Source organism: Monodon monoceros, unplaced genomic scaffold, assembly GCF_005190385.1.
Source record: "Monodon monoceros isolate NGI ecotype Baffin Bay Population unplaced genomic scaffold, NGI_Narwhal_1 Super_Scaffold_2, whole genome shotgun sequence".
NCBI lineage: Eukaryota > Metazoa > Chordata > Mammalia > Artiodactyla > Monodontidae > Monodon > Monodon monoceros.
In genome coordinates, this window is record NW_021703776.1 from 96121884 (window position 1) to 96144879 (window position 22996).

The 22996-nt window shown below is 37.3% G+C and overlaps 2 protein-coding genes and 1 pseudogene across 2 annotated transcripts in view; all 3 read left to right on the forward strand.

The window, feature by feature from the left end:
- CNTNAP2 (contactin associated protein like 2) overlaps positions 1-22996 on the forward strand; it is a 2079227-nt gene that overhangs the window by 579726 nt on the left and 1476505 nt on the right. The window lies entirely within an intron of this gene.
- LOC114902140 lies at positions 1515-1687 on the forward strand (annotated as a pseudogene).
- Positions 13028-14160, forward strand: LOC114901318 (serine/threonine-protein kinase Sgk1-like). Its single transcript, XM_029233018.1, is given in 2 exon segments — positions 13028-13256; positions 13259-14160. Coding segments are annotated over 2 exon segments (1131 nt in total).

Consider the following 22996-nt stretch of genomic DNA (forward strand, 5'->3'; position numbering starts at 1 on the left):
GTATTTACCAAGTAGTTTCTATGTGCTTGGCACTGTTCTGGAGATTTTATGATGGTAGAATTTCAAGGAGCAAATTGCTTTTCTTGGTGTGCCTGCATTGCCTGAAATTTGAATTGTTAGGACAAAACTCTTAAGATGCCAACAGCTTTTCCTACGTTTTTAGGAAAGATTACCAAGACCTCCCATGTTGGAACTACCTTTCATCTTACACAAATTCAGTAGGACACATGGCTGTTTCAGGTTTCTATCTTGGTGGTAAACATGTTTCCAGGGGAGCCCAGTTACATGAGTGAATACAATAAAGGAGGCTTTGATATCCAGTGGCCTTTCTACTAATATGATTTTACACATATAGCTCAAGTTATGCCCTAGTTAGTCCCACTTTCCCTACCTTCGTAATCGAGGGCTGAAGACAATGGGAAGAATATGTCCTCTGTAGAGAGTATACTTGCGTTTTGTGAAACCAACGAGATTGATGTGATTTTTGTATTTTTTTTCTTTTTTTATAATAAAGTTGTAAATATGCAAGTTCCTATTCCAATTTTCTGTTAGAACAAATTTGGAATTTCAAGGTTGCTTGCTCTAGGGCATTGTAAGTCGGAGTAACTGAGAATAATCATGTTTGCTAGTTTATTTTTTTATTGAAGTATAGTTGACTTACAATATTGTGTTAGTTTCAAGTGTACAGCAAAGTGCTGTAGTTATTTTTTTCAGATTATATTCCATTGTAGGTTATCACAAGATATTGAATGTAATTCCCTGTGCTATGAATTCTTGTTGCTTATCTATTTGATGTATAGTAGTTTGTATCTGTTAATCCCATACTCCTAATTTGTAACCATAAATTTGTTTTGGTAACAATGTTATGTTTACTCCCTTCGGTAACCATGAATTTGTTTTCTATGTCTGTGAGTCTGTGAGACTGTCATTTGAAGAGCATAGAAACGTTAGAAACGTTAACAGAATCATCCTATCGTGTTCTTAAAAAAGAAACAACTAATGCATTACTGATTTATGTACCCAATAATAATATCAAGGTTCTGATGGATTCCAGAATTTTCACTTTATTTAGAATCATGTCCAGTGCTAGGTACACAGAATTAGTTCTGTGCAGGCATTATTCTAAGAGCTTTTAATTTATTATCTCCTTTTATCCTCACAATAGCACTATAAGGTTGGTATTATATTTTCCAGAAAAGGAAACTAAGGCAATGGAGTATTAAGTGATCTGCCCAATGTCACAAATCAGTAAGTGATTGAACCAAGATTTAAACAAAACTTGCACAAAATGGAAACTTAACCTTTTTTTAAATTCATTCAGAGCAGCATTTGCCATTGGTAGATAAGGTTTCCCTTCATGAAAGAAAAACCAGAGTTTATGTGCAGTCTGTACATTCTGCCATACACTAAAGAGCAGAGGATGCATGGATATTGGAAGGGACTCGTTAATCAAACAGATGTGGTTTCAATAATTAAGAAATCTCTTCGTTAAGCACTGGCAGTAAGTCATTACAATATCTTCTCCAGCCTTTTGGCTATGATCAAGTGTAGAATATCTTCTCATTAGGATAATGGGGTTCAATAAAAGAGTGTTCCATCATTCCCCATAAGAGAACAGAGTGGAACATTTTACTAATGATAATCATTTAGTGATTCATTTTATCTTTTTCAGATCTTGTTAATTCATTATTGTACAAGGTTAATTCTTCATGCATTTAGATTTTGATCTTGACAAAATGCACTGGTCATAAAAGTTAACTTTTCAAGAGAAATTAAGATAGTTGAAATTAATGTTGGGGACATAATGAGTAGAAATAAGAAAAGTGTGGTTTTTTGTGTGTTTTTTTAAAATTTGCTAGCCCAGAGAGCTATTAATTAAAGCATGATCTATATATTTTAAATGAAGTTGTTGGGAATTTTTTTTTTTTTTTGCGGTACTCCGGCCTCTCACTGCTGTGGCCTCTCTCTTAGCAGAGCACAGGCTCCGGACGCGCAGGCTCAGCAGCCATGGCTCACGGGCCCAGCCGCTCCGCTGCATGTGGGATCCTCCCGGACCGGGGCACGAACCCGTGTCCCCTGCATCGGCAGGCGGACTCTCAACCACTGCGCCACCAGGGAAGCCCTGTTGGGAAATTTTTGATGTATATTATTTTTTCTAATGATTTTTATGGCAAACATGATCAGAAGCAAATTAGAAATATCTGAGTTTCACATGTATTCAGCAGTAATATAATCTATTACTGAGCTCACTCCTTTGTATCACATGATTATCTCTGTAATAAAAAGCCATTAATAAGTATATTATATAAATATATATAATAAAAGCCATTATAAGTATAGTAGATCCATCAGAAAATTGCAAAATATAGAAATGAGGCTCCCCTTTTGAATTTTTGCATGTAATATTACCAACCAAAGTTAACAATAATTAATAACTTCGGATATGTCTTTTCATTACTTTTCCCCTATGACAATATTTATTTTATAAAATTTTACCCACTGGTAATTATAGTTAACTCACAATCTTCTATCCTGGTTATTTCAACTGACCGTTAGATCAACGGACTTTCCAGTCATATTCTTTATAATTTTAATGGCTCTAATATTTCATTAAGAAAATGAAATTATGTAAGTTAGCTATATGCTTGTAGTTGATAATTGTACCATTTCAAATATTTTTGCTATTATAAATAACCAGGCAACAAAAGGCTTTTGATATGATCTCTTTCCCCATATTTAGGATTTTATTTCTGTAGAAAATAATCCCCAGAAATGGATTTATTGAATCAAACAGTATGAATATGTCTGAAGCTCCTGATATAGAGGTTCTGAATGCTTAGGGAGCATGGTTGATCCATCTGTGTAGCCTTGGCAGCTGGCATGGCACCTAATGTGCTCATTACTTACATTTTAAAGGTGTTAAAACTTTTGAAATGGCATATATATGTGGCTGTTTTATCTGCATGGCTATCGAATAATAGTCCTCTGTACTTGAATAGATTTTTATAGTTTTCACTGAACTTTCACCCATATTATCTGATTTGAAGTGTGTGACATACTTGCAAGAAACACAAGGAAGAGAGTTTGATCATCACTTTTCAGAGGAAAAAAGTGAGCCTCAGAAAGGACATTGGCTAGAATTTAGTCTTCCTACTTGGACCAGTAGTAGTTTCCTTATATTCGATCTCTATGTGTATTTATCCTTTTGAGAAAGGATTTGAAATAAGTTGATTGTCATTGTCTTTTCCGTGAATAATTGTTTTTATTCTTTGGGGGGAAAATCCTATGCTCATTGGAAGTATTTTTGTCTTTTTTTTATAATGCAAAGTGCATATCACTCTTTACCACCCTGAAAGTTTTCCAAGTGCATTGCAAAAATAATATTAGCATTCTTTAAAGACTTGGTTTATATTTTAAAACAGAAATGAAAAGCAAAGAGCAAAATAATCCATTGAAATTTGTGTTAATATAAGTTGGAGGAATTCTTCTTCCGTTTTTTTTTTTTTTTTTTTTTGAAGTGAGCTATATGAGGCCAGCACTACAAAGTGATTCCCATGAATGTAGATTCTTAGAAAGTTGCCCTGGAAAGTTCTTACATAATGGTTTAAAATAAATGTGAACTGTTTTCTAGCTTTATAAATATAGGGATTTTGATTTAAATTTGATGGAACTGTTTATGTTTTCAAATTTAAATATATATTTGATAATATCCATCCAATATAAATGAGCATTCAATGGCACAGTGGGTGAAACTCTGCGATCGAGCTGAAATAACACAACATACAAAAAACATAGACGTTTTCTTTCTTTTTTTCTTTTATTCTTTTTTAATAAAATTTTATTTTATTGGAGTATAGTTGATTTACAATGTTGTGTTAGTCAGTTATACATATACATATATCCACTCTTTTTTTAAGATTCTTTTTCCATATAGGCCATTACAGAGTAATGCATAGAGTTGCCTGTGCTATACAGCAGGTTCTTATTAGTTATCTATTTCATATATAGTAGTGTGTATATGTCAATCCCAATCTCCCGATTTATCCCTCCCCGCCCTTACCCGCTAGTAACCATAAGCTTGTTTTCTACATCTGTGACTCTACTTCTGTTCTATAAATAAGGCAGAATTTTATTCTGTTTTATTTCTTTCCTTCTGTTTTCTTCCTTTTTCTTTTTCTATTTTTCTTAACCATATAAATTACCATTCTGGTTTCAGATGTGAGATTATTGAAACCCAGAGAGAAAAGTTGCTTGTTCAAGTCTATACAGCTTTTAGGTATAATTGCTGGGATTTCAAACCCAATTTTGTTCACCTCAAACCGTAGTTCCTCTTACTAAACAAAAAGGCAATAAAAGGATGATGATAGGAAAAGGTGAAAGTTCAATTATTATGATTATACCAAGGTATGATTTTTTATATCCTGTGTCACCTGTCACCAGTTTAGACTGCAAAATTTGCTAAGGATTTTAACTCGATATAATTAAAACATTTAGAATACAATGGAAACATTTTTAATGGAACTGTTTGACAGTGACTCATGTAAAAGAGTAAACTTTTTGATTAAACGGAGGTTAAATGGCTATCTATTAAGAAGATTGGCAAATTTCTGAATAGAAATAGGCGGGAGGTGAACTAGACAATTTCTAAGATATAAACAGTTTGTGACTCAGCTGTTTCTTAAATATTAATAGATCGACCTCTGGCTTGTGGTCTTTATACTTTATGCTCAGCAAGCCTACAGTTCAGCCATTTGACTACAAATCACCTGTAGTTTGTTTCAAAGCTGTTGAATCTCCTTTAATTTTTAAGATGTTCTCCTGCTAAAGATAAAATGTAGTGAGGGCATATGATATATCGGTATTGTGAGAGATTTCTTTCCCTCTCTACTCAATATCTACCTATCTAAAATATATACATTTACAGGTACGTGCTATTTATAGATACATATATACACATATGTATGCTTTATATGTACATATATATATCTACAGATACACACGTGTGTGTGCTTATGTGATTAAAATAAAATATATTCTCAAAAAAGAAATTATGAAAGTTTCTAATTATGTCTAGTATTTTTCTACAATTTTCCAGTGCACATATTGGTACATTCTTTTTAAGTCAAATCAGAATTCAGGAACAAAAAAATAGACCAGAGGAAGTCTCCTTATATATCATCTGTGGTACCATTCATTTTAAAAGCATGTTATTGCTCTTTCATGTTATGGTATATATTTTTTAATTCCATGTAATTTAAAATACTATAGGAATGGCTTTCAACATTCTAGACTCAATTGTATAAAATTGAGACCAAAAAAGAAAAGTCAAAGTACATAGAAATCATGTTGAATTTTATCTCTTGTACATTATTAAAGCAACATAGATTCCTTAGAGAATATACAAGCAAAAATTGATTTCTTTTTATATGATCTTGGCAAATATTGTCTTAATACTCAAACCAGTTTCACCCATGTTTATCATTGAAAGTTTCCATCTTACGCACATTTATTTGCCAGCTCTTCTTTCTCAGCCATCACTCTACCATCTGGTGTTGCTTTTAGACTTATCTATAATACTAAGCGGTGGTGGAAAGGGTGAGTAAGATATAGGGTGAAATTCCATGGAGATCCAGATGTTTGGAATCTTTATGAAAATTCAGTCTACAAAATCTTTTTAAAATATATAAGCTTAATAATTTATTTTTAGGTTGTTATGTGAGAAAATATCAGCTGTGACTACGTTTATTCCTGATTTTTCTGTGGACACATAGATAAATTATTTACAGGCAGATCTAGTCCAAGACAAACTGGTGGTGTAGTAACTGGCTCCCCTGCTTCCAGCCAAGACCTAAATTTTATTGTCCCTGCAGTTTAATATCTCATAGTTTCATGTTTTTCTTTTGTTTCTTTCATCCCAACCACCCATGAAAACTTGTATTCAAAGCCTCCTTTCTCAGAACCTGATAGCACCTTCCAATGGTATTTCTCCTAGAAACATTTTATTTTAGTATTTTAGTAGGAATCAAATTCTTAAGGAAAATGGATAAAACCCTGGGACAAACAGATGTGTTAACATGGAGAGTTAAGCCTGCAATAAACAATAAAAGGAGCAAAGTGAGGTTAAAACATGTTTCCCCTTCCAGGAGAAAATAGGATGTCAATTAAATAATACCTTTTGATTTATCCTTCATTGCAGTTTTTGCTTTCCTTGGAAATAGGAATAAAAATGCATATCAGCTGACTACCATTTGTCTTGCACACACCCTATCATGGCTTTTATCTAAGAAAGAAAATTAAATGATGCAGGTTGTTAGTTGTTTTTTTTTTTTTCTTTCTTACTGAATCTCCCTGACCACAATAGTTATGCTGACCTTGACCAAATTATCTCCATGTACTAGTTCTATTGCTGTGCCATAGAGCCAAACAGTATTTCTGCAGGTCTTTTTTAGAATTCTTGGGCAAAATGTGTAGCAGATGTAGGCAGGGGTTAGGAAAGAGATGCTATTTATTCTGCTCCTGTAGTTTTGGATGGAAAATACTTTTTAGGTGATCTGTTTCTAAGAAGTGCAATTTTCGGGAAACCACACATCATATTCTCAAAATTATTTTCCTTTTTCTCCCTCAAAATTTATTCTAATCATCTCAAAGTAAAGGCTTGTTCTCAAAAACAACAGCGAAAGATGCTGCAGCTCACATTAAATTTGCTTCTACTCCAGGAGAAAACTACTTCCAACTTCACAAAGATAGTCTTTCCTCCATTATATCTGGATTATATAACCCAACTTATAGAAGGAAAAAACCCCAGAATACGATCTCCTGGAGTATTTTGGGGGGGCATTCTCCTGCAATGGGATTAGACTCAGCAGTTCTAGGGTTTGTGCTAGTTGGAGATGTAACTGGAGTTTGTGCCTGTAAACCCCACACACTTCCCATCCTAAGAGACAGGAATAAACAGACATGTTTAGTCATCCAACAAACATGTGTGTAGCATTGGTGTTGTGTTGGGGACTTTGCTAGGCGTGAAAATTCAGAGATGAATCAGACACAGTAGAGAATGTCTGCAATCGACATGATATTATATCCTGAACAAGGACAGCCTGTAAATGCATGCTTGAATATATGTGCTCTTTTAAATCCAGGAAAAATATTTTCCACATGACCCATGGTGGTACCAAAAAAATGAATTGTTATTGGTGTACAGTGGCATTTGTAGATATTAGAAAACTCAAATGAAAAAGGGAACATTGCTCTGCCATGAATGCAGGATGTTCATACTTCTCTTCGTAAATTGCTGTGTCACCTCCAGGGTAACTTGCAAGTGCATTTTCATATGATGTTTCAAATAACACCCACCAATGAGTGGAACTTAGAAAAATGTATAAACGTGCATATTCTTTTGTTCTGAACAATAAGAAATATGGAATGTCAAGTGATGAACTAACAGCAAACACAAAATTCGAATCTTTTTAGGTTAACTTGTGACATAGTCAGAAAACGTATCATGGAAATGTAACTGTGCAGAGTGCATCTGGAAACTGATTTTTTGAAGCATTCAAATAATACAGTGCTATTTATAGGAGACTCTGTTATAGATATTCCTGCAGTTATTACAGAAGGAATTCTTGTCCTATGGGGTCTCCAATTCAGACAGGCTGCCTTGGTTTCATAACACAGGTTTATTTGCCATATGGTGGTGGATTTCTTTAAAGAGAATATACTTAGTAAAGATTTTAAAATGATTATGAGTATGAATAGAAAGTGGGCAGCTAGCTGAAGGAATTCTCTAGATGTCTCTAGTTGACATGCATTTTTTTCCAAATTAAACATCAATTTGAAATTCTAGAGTCTAAGTGGATTTTCTATGAAAAAAAATAGGTGAAAGGAATATTGTGGTCTACTCCATTGTTTACACAAAGGCAGGCAAGAGATAATGAAATATTTTCAACTACCTACACAAACTAATTGTATATGTTTATATACCTAATAATGTCTCATGTTTTAATTAAGATAAATTCATCATGAGAAATATGAAAAATATCAAATAGTCAACTCCAGTGTTGTTTATTCAATTATATAAGTGAAAGAAACTAATATTCCTATGTGAGTTTAAAGTTTAACAAGCATTTTCTTTTATATAATTTTGTGGAACTCTCCACTAATATAGTGATATGCTTGGTGATGTTATCTTCTAGACAAAATTAGTTGTTCTACCCCTATACACCCGTGTCACTTTCTTGTGACATTTATATCTCTATTACAGCACTGAATACTGTATGGTAGGTATCTGTTCATGTTCTATCCTTTTCTGAGCTCTAAAATCCCATCCAGCAAGAGATGTTTATTATCTGCATCACTCCCCCCTTCCCAAACTTCATCTGTAAATATCGGCTGCCTACTGATGCTTAACTTTATTAATTTTGATTTAACTACTATCTCACCTAAGCTAAAAGTGAGGCTCTAAGACATTAAGAGATGCAGCCAGGAACACATAATATTGAGAGGTAAACCAGGATGCAGTTCTAGGCATCCTTACTCTAAATCCCCAGCCTGTGCTTTTACTCTCCATCTTCCCCTGTCCTTAGCCTATTTGAAATTATAGAGCTATAATATAAGGAATATTATAATAATGAATATAGAAGTATTTAAAAATAGCACTGAACTTTTGTGTAATATATATATTTGTTTATATGGCGATTTTAAATAATCTTTATAAAACAAATGTTTAGTACTATCAAAAATATTAATTTTACAGGACTGCTCCCTAAATATAGATCCAGGTTCTGACTTCTAGTTATTTCTAATCCACCCCGCCATTCATCTACTTTCCATTTTAGAGTGTGATTGAATAAAGTCATCATAAAGCAAAATTCCTTTCAACTGTGATGATAGAACAAGACCAGCCACTTGTGCTAGGAAAGCAGGAGGAAATGAATGTCAATTCTTGAAAATCTGGGGATGTTCAAACGAGCAGAGTTGGAGGCATATCTCAGGCTTTATTGACAAAGGAATGCAGTGTCATTATCCGTTACTTACAATGGCTCATTTAGATCACAATACGTGCTTCCAGCGCAGAGACAGAAATACGGTGCAAAAGAATTTTCTTCCAGTGCTTTGCTATCAATTCATGCCAGCATTAAGAGACCTATATTGTAATTTTCTTGAAATACTTTGACTTTCTTTGTGTAAACAAGAAATGATTAAGCAAGCACCTTTTGGATAGTGAGGAACAGGGTAGCTTTTTAAAATTTTGTACTCTCATGAGCATTTTATGACATTAGAGAATCCGGGAATGTCAACCATGAAAGGGACCCTGAGGATTTTATGTCCCATACTCCTTCTTCGTAGATGGAGAAACTGAGATTCACCGTGAATATGGGATTTGCTCAAGATAGTTGGAGGTTGAATAGAAATTAGAACTCGGTTTTTCTAAATTCAGGTTTGGAGGCCAACTTGTGTAAAAATGTAGGTGTGTTGGGAAAACAGTGTGATGGTTTCCATGAGACTGCAGCCATCTCTCCCTTGTGATGGTCATGAATATATATGTCTCATTAATTTTTTCACTACTATGGCTCTGCGTCTTATTTCAAAATGTAAAATCAGCAACTTTCGTCATCTCTCAGTAGCTGCGTGAACTTTACAGAATTCTGTGAATTGGGTTGTCTCCATTTCCTATTTATTTCTCATTGCATTGTTTTCTCAAGATGCATTTTTTTTTCATCTGGAATTCATTCTCTGGGAACCTCCCTCTCTAAAAAAGCTTAAAAACCAAGCAGTGTTTATTTTTTGGTAATTTTCCCTGTACTTTTACTCTGTAGTTTCTCTATTTAGAAACCTTTGATTGCTCCCAATTCCCTTCTGCAGCAGATTGAAAATTATCTGCTTAGTCTTCAAGGCTCAGTACATTACTTACTTTCAATCCCTGTCCTTTACCATTTCCCCAAATGCATTTGGCATATTAATCAAACTTCATTTTGGAACCTCTGATTAGTCTCATTTCTGGGCCTTTGCTTGCCTGTGGTTTCTCTTTCTTCCTCCCTGTGGAAAAGTGTAAGATTTCCTTCTAACTATTAAAAATTCCTAAGGTTGTAGGGCTTCTTTTCTCATGCCCAGCAGTTTGTGTAAAGAACCACAGAGATGGAAGAGCTTCTCCCAGGACTGGGTCCCAGCAGCCTAGCTGGATTCTGGTCCTTATTTGCCTATAGCTGGCAATCTTTCTGATTTTTCCTTCTTGATCTGAATTTTCTGGGCTTGACTTCATCCTGTCCTTGCCTATGTAAGACCAGAGTCATGCTTCAGACCCTGTCTGCTTGTCTCAAAAACCTCCTACTGGTGGCACTCCTAGTGAAATAGCACCATCCATTGCCATTCATGGCTGGGAATGGTGGCAAAAATGATCCAGTCAGTCTCCTTTTCTGACTTCCGTTCCATCTACATGTGTGTATTTGAAAATAATTATTTTGTTTCTGTTTTCTTTTCATTTGGTATGGGTTTTGCCTTTTATAGAAGCCTTCTGAAAAAACAGTTTTGTTTAGAATTTAAACATTGTCAAAAAATATATATCGAGGCAAGTGACTTTCTTTGGAATAGAATACATTCCTGGATATCAATACAGCATGTTTTTCCTTTTAGATTTGTCCCAAGTTCCCAGGACATTTACTTAGTGGTGGCATACAGAACTCTTATACAAGGGGCCTGGTTCTGAGAGGAAGAGTCAGCAGTGACATTAAAAGGATTTCTTCCTCAACTAGGGAAATTTGCATGTGCTTAAAGCCAAAGACATTAGAAAGGACAAGATTTAAAAAAATGTCGTAAGAAGAAAAAAAGGTGAGAGAAAAGTCCATCAGAAGTTGGAATGGACAGGCATTAGTGCACAACTGTTTACCGTTATGAAGAAAGGTACCAAGTTAGCAGAACACCAATTAAGGGAACTGTACTTGCTGGAGAAATCTTACTCAACAGCAAAGTATTTTGGTGAAGGAGACAAAGTTTTGCAATTTAATATGTAGATATAAAATGAAGCACTGGATAGTTTTGTCTTAAAGAAGGCCAGTGAGAATCTGAAGGGTCTTAGGGAGGTTTTATAGGTGCTGTATTCTTGGCTTTCTGTTTCCTAGTTAAGTAAACTTTATTGTTTCAACAAATGAATTACAGAACCTATGACCGATAATTTTAGTTAATAGCCTAACTTTTAACTAAAGTAAAGATATAATCTCAGCATATGCTCTTAAATGACTCAACTTCTTGTTTTAATAAAGAATTCAGGCAAATGAATCCAATAGCATATTTTATAGTCTTTACTTGGTGAAAGACTTACACTACTGTCACGCACATAAGAAATCTCAGTAATTTTTGCCTCTCTTTTCTCTATTACTTCACACATCCTGTAAAACCAGCTTCAGTCACCTTCCAAAATATCTTTTGCATTTTTCCCCTCGTATAAGCCCACTGCCGCTGGCTTCTGTTCACCTTCGTGCAACTTCTAATTTACAATGTAATATTCTGATTGTTTCCAGAACATACCTCCAAGTCTCCTTTATCCCACTGCCGAAGTTTTCTTTCTTTTAAAATATAGATATGATTGGATCATATCCCTACCCTATTAAGCAAAACATTTCAGTGGTTTCTCAAGACCCACAGAATATAACCCACATTTATAGCATGGAATTCACTAGCCTGTGAAGTCTTGGATAAAAGATACCTAGATTTAGGGCTTCCCTGGTGGCGCAGTGGTTGAGAGTCCACCTGACGATGCAGGGGACACGGGTTCGTGCCCCGGTCCGGGAAGATCCCACATGCCGCAGAGCGGCTGGGCCCGTGAGCCATGGCCACTGAGCCTGCACGTCCGGAGCCTGTGCTCCACAACGGGAGAGGCCACAGCAGTGAGAGGCCCGCGTACCGCAAAAAAAAAAAAAAAAAAGGAAATGCACAGATGAATACATGAGTCCTATTCATCATAGTTGCTACAAAGGAAAGGAAGTAGGTTCTCTGAGAAAGAAAGGAGACAGACTCAATGTAGCTTAACGTATGGTAGAGTTGGAGAAGGTCTCTTCTGTCATTTAAGATGTGATAAGTTATCCAAGAGAAAATTGGGAAAAGAGCGTGTCAGGCAGCTGTAATAAGTTGTTGAGGTTCTTTTATTTGTTTGTTTTGTTTTGTTTAAGATTCTGTTAGCTTGTGTCTCATTCCTCCTTAAAGACAGTAGGCAGTCCTATACTTATGCCTTTTTGTGATACTGATTCCATTGCCTGGAATGTTCTTGTCTTTCATTTTCTATCTAATGAATTTTTTCTTATCCTCCCATGTTTTCATTAAATATGAAAACATCAAACTGTCCTTACCCCTGACAAAAACCTGTACATGGATGTTTATAACAGCGTTTTTCATATTGCTAAAACTTGTAAACAATCAAGGTATCCTTCAGTAGGTAAATGGATAAAGAAACTGTGATACATCCAGACAATGAAATATTCTCTAGCACTAAAAAGAAATGAGCTATTAAGCCATGAAAAGACATGGAGGAGAGTTAAACACATACTACCAAGTGAAAGAAGCCAACCTGAAAAGGCTACATGCCCTGTGATTCCAACTATATGACATTCTGGAAAAGGCAAAACGATAGAGACAGTAAAAAAAAATCGGAGTTTGGGGGAGATGAATAGATGTAGCAAAGGGTATTTTTAGGGCAGTGAAATTATTCTGTGACACTACAATGATGCATGGATGTCATCATAATTTGTTCAAGCCCCCATTAAATGTATGACATGAAGATTGAATCCTAAAATAAGCTATGGATTTGGGGAGATTATAACGTGTCGATGTAGGTTCATCATTGGTAACAAATGTAACATTCCTGTGAGTGATGTTGATAATTGTGTTGGAATGCGGGTGTATGGGAAATCTCTGTACTGCCCTCCAGTGTCGTTGTAAACATAAAACTGCTGTAAAAATCGGTCTTATAAAAAACGCAGAGTGTTGGCTGAGCCGGTCTCCCGTGTCTGATGCCTCCGCGTGCTCCATCTCTGTGGTGATGACGGTGAAAACCAAGGCTGCTGGGGACACCCTCACTTACTCCAGGATGAGGGGCATGGTAGCGATTCTCATCGCTTTCATGAAACAGAGAAGGATGGGCCTGAACAACTTTATTCAGAAGATTGCCAGTAACTCCTATGCATGCAAACACCCTGAAGTTCAGTCCATTTTGAAAATCTCCCAACCTCAGGAGCCTGAGCTCATGAATGCCAACCCTTCTCCTCCACCAAGAAAGCGGTCCTGAAAAAGAAGGAGGAAAAGCATAGTATGTCAGAGCGGAATGTTCTCCTGAAGAACGTGAAAGACCCTTTCCTGGTGGGCCTCCACTTCTCTTTCCAGACGGCTGACAAACTGTACTTTGTCCTAGACTGCATTAACGGTGGAGAGTCGTTCTACCATCTCCAGAGGGAGCGATGCTTCCTGGAACCACAGGCTCGGTGCTATGCTGCTGAAATAGCCAGTGCCTTGGGTCACCTGCACTCTCTGAACATCGTTTATAGAGACTTAAAGCCAGAGGATATTTTGCTGGTTTCACAGGGACACATTGTCCTTACTGACTTTGGACTCTGCAAGAACACTGAACATAATGGCACGACGTCCACCTTCTGCGGCACACCCGAGTATCTTGCACCTGAGGTGCTTCATAAGCAGCCTTATGATAGGACCATGGACTGGTGGTGTCTGGGGGCTGTCTTATATGAGATGCTGTATGGTCTGTCTCCCTTTTATAGCCGAAACACAGCTGAGATGTACGACAGCATTCTGAACAAACCCCTCCAGTTGAAGCCAAATATTACAAATTCTGCAAGACACGTCCTGGAGGGCCTCCTGCAGAAGGACAGGACAAAGAGGCTTGGTGCCAAGGTTGACTTTATGGAGATTAAGAATCACATCTTCTTCTCCCTAATTAACTGGGATGATCTCATTAATAAGAAGATTACTCCCCCTTTTAACCCAAATGTGAGTGGACCCAGCGACCTGGGGCACTTTGATCCCGAGTTTACCGAAGAGCCAGTCCCCAACTCCATCGGTCGGTCGCCCGACAGCATCCTCCTCCCAGCCAGCGTCAAGGAAGCGGCCGAGGCCTTCCTGAGCTTTTCCTACGCACCTCCCGTGGACTCTTTCCTCTGAATGGTCTTAGGGTTGGTTGCGAAGCATTTTACGGGCGTTTTTGAAATGTTTTAGTTAGCCTTTGGGCAGAGCTGCCAGCTGACAGGACATCTTAAACGAGAATTTGCTTTTTGGAATTTGGAAGCTTGCAATCTTATTGCACACTGTTTGCTGGAAGCTTTTCGAAGAGCACCTCCTCCTCAGTGAGCTCGGGAGGTTTTCCTTATTCTTCCTTCCAGTGTGGTGCTATCTCTGAAATGAGCAGTAGAGGGCTGCCCCAGGCAGATGCAGTGGTCTCATTCGTAGGAGGACGCTGTTCGGAGAAGGAGCTTCTGAAGGTCTGTCCGGGCCGTGATAACGCATCTTATGAAACGTGCCTTTTCTGATGAGATCGTGTTAGCTCCAAAGTTCTTCCTGTTGCCCAGTGTTTCCGTTCTGTTTTTCCTTGTGGACTTCCTGTGTGATCGGCCGTATGAGTGTGGTATGCTTGCTCACAGAAGGACTCAGTTATAAGCATCAGTGTGACACTTGCAGGACACTACAACGTGGGACATTGTGTGTTTCTTCCATATTTGGAAGATAAATTTATGTGTAGGCTTTTTTTTTGTAAGATATAGTTAATAACTAAAATTTATCGAAAATGGTCTTGCAGTGACTTGTATCCAGATGCTTAAAGAAGCATTGCTGCTACAAATATTTCCATTTTTAGAAAAGGTTTTTATGGACCAATGCCCCACTTGTCAGTCAGAGCCTGGTGTTTACATTGTTTAAAATATCACCTGTAAAATGGGCATTATTTATGTTTTTGTTTCTTTTTTGCATTCCTGATAAGTATATGTATTGTATAAAGAAACATTGGGTTATAACACTAGTATATTTAAACCTACAGGCTTATTTGTAATGTAAACCACCATTTTAATGTACTGTAATTAACATGGTTATAATAATGTACAATTCTTTCCCCCCTCCCTACCACACACCTTTTTGTGTGTGTGATAAACCAACTTTGGTTTGCAATAAAACCTTGAAAAATATTTGCAGAAAAAAAAATACATTAGGATTTATATACACTACCAAATGTAAGATAGCTAGCTAGTGGGAAGCAGCCGCCTAGCACAGGGAAATCAGCTGGGTGCTTTGTGACCACCTAGAGGGGTGGGATAGGAAGGGTGGGAGGGAGGGAGGCACAGAGGGAGGAGATATGGGGATATATGTGTATGTATATCTGATTCACTTTGTTATAAAGCAGAAACTAACACCATTGTAAAGCAGTTATACTCCATTAAAGATGTTAAAAATAATACATTAAACTATTTACGTTAAACTTTCACTTCCTTTATATTAAATTTGGTAAAATATCACATTTTCTGCTCTAAGGACTTAAGACCTTCGAAGGTTGCTAAAGCCCAACTCCTTCCAATCCCCTCCAAGGACCTACAGGCCCAGCCTGTCCCTCACTCCCCATCGTCTGTCTGGTCTGCTTCCTTTTTGTTTACCCCACGCTTCTGCTCCTTCCACACTGGCCTTCGTGTCCATCCTGCTCCTGGTCTTTCTTACTTTTATTTCTCGCCCTGAAACCACCATTCCACAGATATTAGGAAACCTGATGGCTTGTTCCCTCTTTTCCATGAAATCTGTGCCCCAAAATGATCTTATCAATGAGGGCTTCTCAGATGCCTCATTGAAAGGACATTCACTCACCCCCCCACCAACCCCCAGTAGGTACCCTCACGTTCTTTCCCTGCTCTATTTTCCCCCATAGTAATTATCACCATCTGATACACTGTGTATTTTTTAAATGTGTTATTTATTATAATAGAAAACTCTGTGTTGTCCCCGGCTGCATACCTACTGTGGGCACTTTATAAATAATTGTTGAATGAATAAATGAATGCATATCATCTTAAATTCATAATCACTGAGCAGTTATCCTTAATACTAGTTATTTTTCATATCTTATTATAAAATCAATACATGTTATTTGAAGAACATTTCAAAAAAAGTAGGAAACAGGAAAATAAAAGTCGCAGTTATCATCATAAATGTGACATTATGGTTAACATTTTGGTTTACGTATTCTTTCAGCCATTTTCTGGTCCATAAATATAAACTTGATAAAATAGGGAGTATAGCATAAGCACTGTTTCATGGCCCATTTTTCTTTATCTTAACATACTGTAAATATTTGTTAATTAATTAAACATTCTTCAACAGCTTCACTTTATTGACTGTCTAATGGTCCACTGTCCACTTTGTACCAAATCAAGTGCATGATCAAATCTGACGTGACTTGAGTCAGGAACACCAGAGGATGTTTATCTATAGCTCTTCAGTTAATTATTTAAAAGTGGAAGTGGGTTAAGTAGACTAGGAAATAGACTTGGTTGTCAATAAGTACATTGCATCTTATTTGTGAATACTGTCTTTGAATTAACCAGTAAATGAAACTAGAGGGTCAAAAACCGAGACGTTTACCAGTGAACCAACAAATTGCAATATAAAATAACCTCATCTGTAGGAAGATTGCCCTTGACAGCTAGAGTCCTCAAGTTCATTTAGGCATACTGCAGTTGACCTTGACACTATTCAAATTATTGCTTTATTAAAAGTGCTAGGTAGCTCTGCCTCCTTACAAGACTAGAAGTTAAGTTAAAAAAAAAAAAAGGAAAGGGCACTGTTCACCATTATTTTAGAGATTAAAACCTCTGCCTGGCTCCAGGGCAAATAGTTGATGCTATTTTTTTTTTTTTTTTTTTTGCGGTACGCGGACCTCTCACTGTTGTGGCCTCTCCCGGTGCGGAGCACAGGCTCCGGACGCGCAGGCTCAGCAGCCATGGCTCACGGGCCCAGTATCTCCGCGGCATGTGGGATCTTCCCGGACCGGGGCACGAACCCGTGTCCCCTGCATCGGCAGGCGGACTCTCAACCACTGCGCCACCAGGAAAGCCCAGTTGATGCTGTTTCTGAATACCATTGCCTTTTATTCATGAAGCAATATGAATTAAATTTCACAACCTTTTCTATATTACACAAAGGGTAAAAGTTGATATTATTTTTTGTGATAGGATTTATTTCTCTGAAATTAGAAGATCGACTTAGAGGAGACAAAAACTTTTTTTTTTTTAAGCCTCATAAATCTGTTTTTTCTAGTATTAACAGTTCAGTAGATAATTTGAAACTGATTAATCTGTTAACCCATATTTCAGAAACATGCTGCAGCTCTTCATTGTCCAGCAGAATCTGAACTACAGGTCTTGAGGAATTCGCCCTTGGACCATGCAGACCAGACAATTTCCTATTTGATTTATAACCATGATTCTTGCAACGTGACTGATTTTCTACTTATACTACCTTAAATTTTTTCTAATGTAGCTATTGGACTAAAAAAAGGCAGAATGGAAGAAAGTTGATCTGACTTTTTTAGATAATGGCATTGAATCTATTGGTTATCAGATGCTACTGTACTGATTGTGTTCAATATTTTTCAAAGTATATGAAGATCCCTACTGTATGTTCTATTTTCCATATTTCGAGAACGTATTGAAGTCCCCTTCCTTCCAGAAAAATCACCGCATTGCAGGGTGATCAAAGTATAAACAAATACTTATCACAGTAGATTGTCAATGATACAGGATGAAAGTGTTATATTCGAAATACCAAATTCTTATGTTCTTTTGAAAACGAAGAGCTGTAAAAGAGCTCTCTCAGAAAAGTCAGTAACTTCAACTCTTACAAAATTCATTTGCTGGAGCCAAGTTATTTTAAAAGTTCTAAAGGCATGTACTGATGATATAGAAGAACCCTCAATATAATCCAAGGGTTCAAATGACAGGTCATGTTAAGGTGGTAAAGATCAGAGAGATGCTGTCTCTCACGTGGGATACAGCCAGGAAGATCTACACGTAACATCATGGGATAAAGTCAACTCTCTCTGCACAAGCACTTTTTAAAATGGAAAAATGCAAAAGTGTCCATTAGATAGATAAAGTGAATACATCTCAACAGCCAAAACTAGGAACGATTGTGGCTTCCTCACATTTAGATGAATTTATTACCTCTCATTGTCAGTAATTCATTGATGCAACAGCCTTTTATGGCATTCGTGCTGTATGCCAGGTTCTTAGGCCCTGGGAATACAGGCTCAACAGGACAGGCACATGCCCCGTTCCCATCGTCCTTACTACCCAGTCAACAAGTAATAAACACATTTTTAAAAAATAAACAGTCAAGGTAATTTTAGATTGTGATTGGTGCTGTGAACAAAATAAAACAGTGCAATCCATTGAATAGCAAGTAATGTTTGGGGCATATGAAGGTGAAAATTGAGTTGGTGAATTTAGACACTGGCCAGAGAAAGAGAGGATGGTATTTGAGTTGGGGGCAGCCTGGAAAGAAGTCAGCCCTCTTTAGACCTGATAAAGGGAATTCTAGCTGGGAGGCAGGGAAGGGGGAAAGGGCTGTGAGAGGGAGTGTGCTTTCTGTGTCTGAAAAAGAGAAAGGAGAGTGAAATTAAGAGCTTAGTGACCCAGAGGAGAAGAGTGAAATAAAATAACACCAGAGATCACTCAGGGCCAGACCATTGCAGGCTTTGGTGGAGTTGGGATTTCATACTCAATGCGAGGGGAAGCCGTCAGGAGCAATGGCCAGGAATAATCTGATCCCCATTTTTAAAAGATCCATCTGGCGACTGTGAAGAAAATGGATTTTAAAGGGATAAAGTTCGAATCAGGAAATAAGTACCCAATAAATATTTATTACATGAATAAATGGAATAAATTTGATGTACTTTGCTGAATGTCGTACTCATTGGATGTAGCGTAGGCATATCAATTGAGTGGCTGATTCTGTATGGTTTTCTCTGAGAACACCTATGTAAAATTGCAGGAGTCTCTTCCTTTTAGTTGAAAGGTATGGTGTGGACAGAAGATATTGAAATTGCTGCGATATCATGGTATAGGGTATCACTTCAAGTAAATTCCTGGGATCCAAACGGGAAGTGGTAAGAAAAATCTGACCACTTCAATATTATTAGGAGATCTGCACACCTAGGAGTAAATCCAATGCCACATATACAAATTTTATCCAAAGTGAATCTGGAGATGCTGTGACCTTGAAATTGTAGACCTCAAAATCATAGGTCTTGTAATCAGGCACAACTTGGTTTTTGTCCTGGTTCTATTATTCTTTAGCTGTGAGGTCTCAAGCTTCCTCATCTGTAAAATGGTAATGATACCTATGTCAAAGGCTTACTAAAGTAACTCACTGAGAGAATTCTCTTGGAATATTTACTATATTGCCTGCCACATAAGTACTCAATAAATGATTGCTATTACTATTTATTTGTTGATTTTGGTTTAATGGTCTCTACTCTTTATGCTACTGAGATGGAAGAGGGGCAGATGCCTCGTTTAACGCATGGCTACTGCAATGCATATGTAGTACATTGGGCTGCATCCCATTGAATAGAAAATGAACAAAAAAGTAAATAGAGTCACCTCCATTGACTAGTAAACAGGAAAGATTCAGTGAGAAGAAAAAGGGGGAGATAAAGTTTCCTTTTTTCACTTAATGATTTTCATTGCATACCAGGTAAAATATGTCCACTCAGTTGATTCAGTTCTAAATTCATTATCTTTAACTTTTCCCTAAATTAGTATTTGATGGCAAACTAATTGTACTTCTCTTCATGACCTCTAAGTTCTTTGTGGAGTAGGTAAAGGAAACTAAATCCATTCTTCCATACATTGTATGAAAGGACAATTAATTCTCAACTCAACTACATAATCTGTTTTACCAATGAGCGAATACTCTTGCATTTTCTGTGCAGGAATTTAACCCTGCTATGCAGATGCAGATATAAATAATAAAGGTCCCTATATAAAATTAAATACACAAAAACAATATTTATTTTTATTTTAAAACAGAAGGCAATGTTTGTATGGGAATTTCTGTGATAGGTCAAGTATGCTAAAGACCAGATGGTAAATGTTCTCGCCTATTTAAACATATATGTTATATTAAATGTAATGTGTGTGTGTGTGTGTGTGTGTGTGTGTGTGTGTGTGTGAAGACTTGTAACAGTGGTTACTTCTATGGATTATGAGAGTCCTTTCTATCTCTGTATTGTGTGACATTTTATAGGATCAGGAAAAAAATGGATCTTATTTCTAGTGACACAGAGTAGGCCAGGGAAATTGGAGAAGGTACACAAAGCAAGGTATGAATCAGAAGAGTGGGAGGAAAATATGATGGAAGTGAAGATATATAAACTAGGAGATGAGTTGGAGTCCTTGGTGGTTTTGCCCTAAGGAGGAGCAAACATTTCTCTAGAATGCTCCTATAACACGGATTTTTTTAACCATTTACTTTCTATTGCTATAATGTAAAAAATCATAGAAAAACTGACCCAAAACTAGACATTTGAAGTAATGGAAAAGCTGAGGAGAGTCTGGATAAGACAGAAGCTAGTCATCCAAATTCTGGCCCTTAGGAATAAAATCTCGATTTTTTTTATTGTGAAGAGCATGCTCTTTCTTCCATGTGCTAATATTGGGAAAACCTCAGCCTAATACTACCTTTGAAAGTCACAACTATCCCAAGAAAATATTTATTAGACCAGGTTAAGTTAAAATAACTGAACTTGAAAAAAATTATTTAAAAATACTGGAAGAGAGGGCTTCCCTGGTGGCGCAGTGGTTGAGAGTCCGCCTGCCGATGCAGGGCACACGGGTTCGTGCCCCGGTCCGGGAAGATCCCGCATGCCGCGGAGCGGCTGGGCCCGTGGGCCATGGCCGCTGAGCCTGCGCATCCGGAGCCTGTGCTCCGCAATGGGAGAGGCCACAACAGTGAGAGGCCCGCGTACCGCAAAATAAATAAATAAATAAATACTGGAAGAGAAAGTCTTATTTATACTTCCTGTACTTGCCATACATTCAAGGAATAATACAATACTTATATTTTAAAATACATCTGTAAATTATTATTAAATTTAAAGACATTTAGCTTCCAGATAGGATTACACCCTTTCCATAGAGAGAAGTAATTGGGGTATGGGATTTCCACAGATGACAAGTGGAATGAGCTCACTTTGTTTTGGTTTTTTAATAGAATGCTAAAGTTAGCAAAGTCCTGAGGTGAAAAATACAGAGACTATTCAAGTAATGCATGTCAAGGAAAGAAGACAAAGCACCATGTTTCTAAGTGCATCAAGGCAAAATACTTCTGTAAGCAGCAGCCCAAGTTTATAGGGAGTAAAAATAATGGATCTGCCACAGCTGTAAAGAAACATTGTGAAGTTATTGTTAGTGCTGTCATCCCTCCTTCCTTCCTTCCTTGTTCTCTCCTCTTTATTTAGAGGAAAATTAAAAAAAACACACACAAGGAATCATAATCTTGGGAATAAAGTCTCGAAAATAAAGAAGTACTAGATCCCATACAAGTCTTCTCTTGGTCAGAGTGTGGAAACGGATGCTTCTTATACTTTGTGAAGAATTTAAGGGGCAATATTAACCTCCGTGATTACTCAGAAAGCAACTGAGTCATGACTTCAGTCTCCTTTTCATTCAAATCCTGAAACTCTCCACTAGGCTAGACAAGAAATACCACTTTATTTGTCCAAAGGATTTTCCACTGTCTTTGAAGCAAAGTAACGAAAAGCATGCTTTCTCTAGGAAGTCAGGGAGATGGTACAGAGGATAGCATCGTCATCAGTAGGTGGGTACACAGGTAGTTGCTTTCTCAGCTGGTGAGGACAGCAGTTGGCTATGTTTGGGCACCTGGGTGAGCAGACAGAGCATCAGGAAATCCAGGAGCAGGAAGCACGATACAGTCCTGGAGCATCGAGATGGGACTCCAGAGACTGAAATGAGCGTCAGGGGAAGAGAGACCATCTCTGCAGGAAGTGAGATCCTACTAGGGAATTAGCACAGACGTTTAGCTTGGATTTGAAGATAGTTTTGGCCATAAGGAGCAAGGCAGGAGGCTATAGGTTGGAAACAGAAGAGTTTAGGGGGAGGTATGGCCTCTGAAATTTTCCCTGACAATGGAGAGGAAGGGTCATAAAACCTGAGGCAGGAAGAGTAATGTAGCTCTAGCTTCAAAAGTTAGGAATTGAATGCACAGGATGTAAGGAGACCATTGAGTTATGTATTCCCCTGAGAATATGCCTTTTCCAGTTTGTTTTTTTTCCTAAATATGAATCGAAGATATTGCTAGAATTTCCGTCCTGATAGCACTGCTTGGTTTTGGAGTCCTTTGCTAGTCTTAATTGTTTTCTGGGTATCCGGCTTGTATTTCCAAATGTGTGATATAAAACATGTATTTAAGTGCTATACTTTTTAAAGATGTGTTGTGAAAATTTTCCAACATTATTTTTCAATCACAGATACAATTGAATGATACTCTGATGTCAATTACATCTGTTCTGAAGTCATTTGACCTTGCACATTCCTGCCCATACTGCTTGCCAATAGAGATCTCTCTTGGCCACACTCTCGTAGGTGAAGGGCAACAGCCGTTTCATCTCTCTTCGCCAATCATTTCCTCTGTTCCAGCATGAATTCGTACAGAATTCTTACAGCTAGTCTGAAGACTGACTGAAATTGTATGAAAATAAAACTCAAGGCCCATCTGCTCCTCTAGTTTTCATCCAAGATTCCCTGGAATGGAAGTGCACTGGAGATCGAATGTTTGCCATAACTGTGTGGCTGTAGTTTTGGAAGACATCCTAGTATGGGAAAATACAATACTAAATTATTTCAAATGTTAGCATTCTCTCTCTCTCTACTACTACTACTACTACTACTACTACTACTATAAAAATTCTAACTTGATTTCCTTATATTTAATGTCTGCAGAA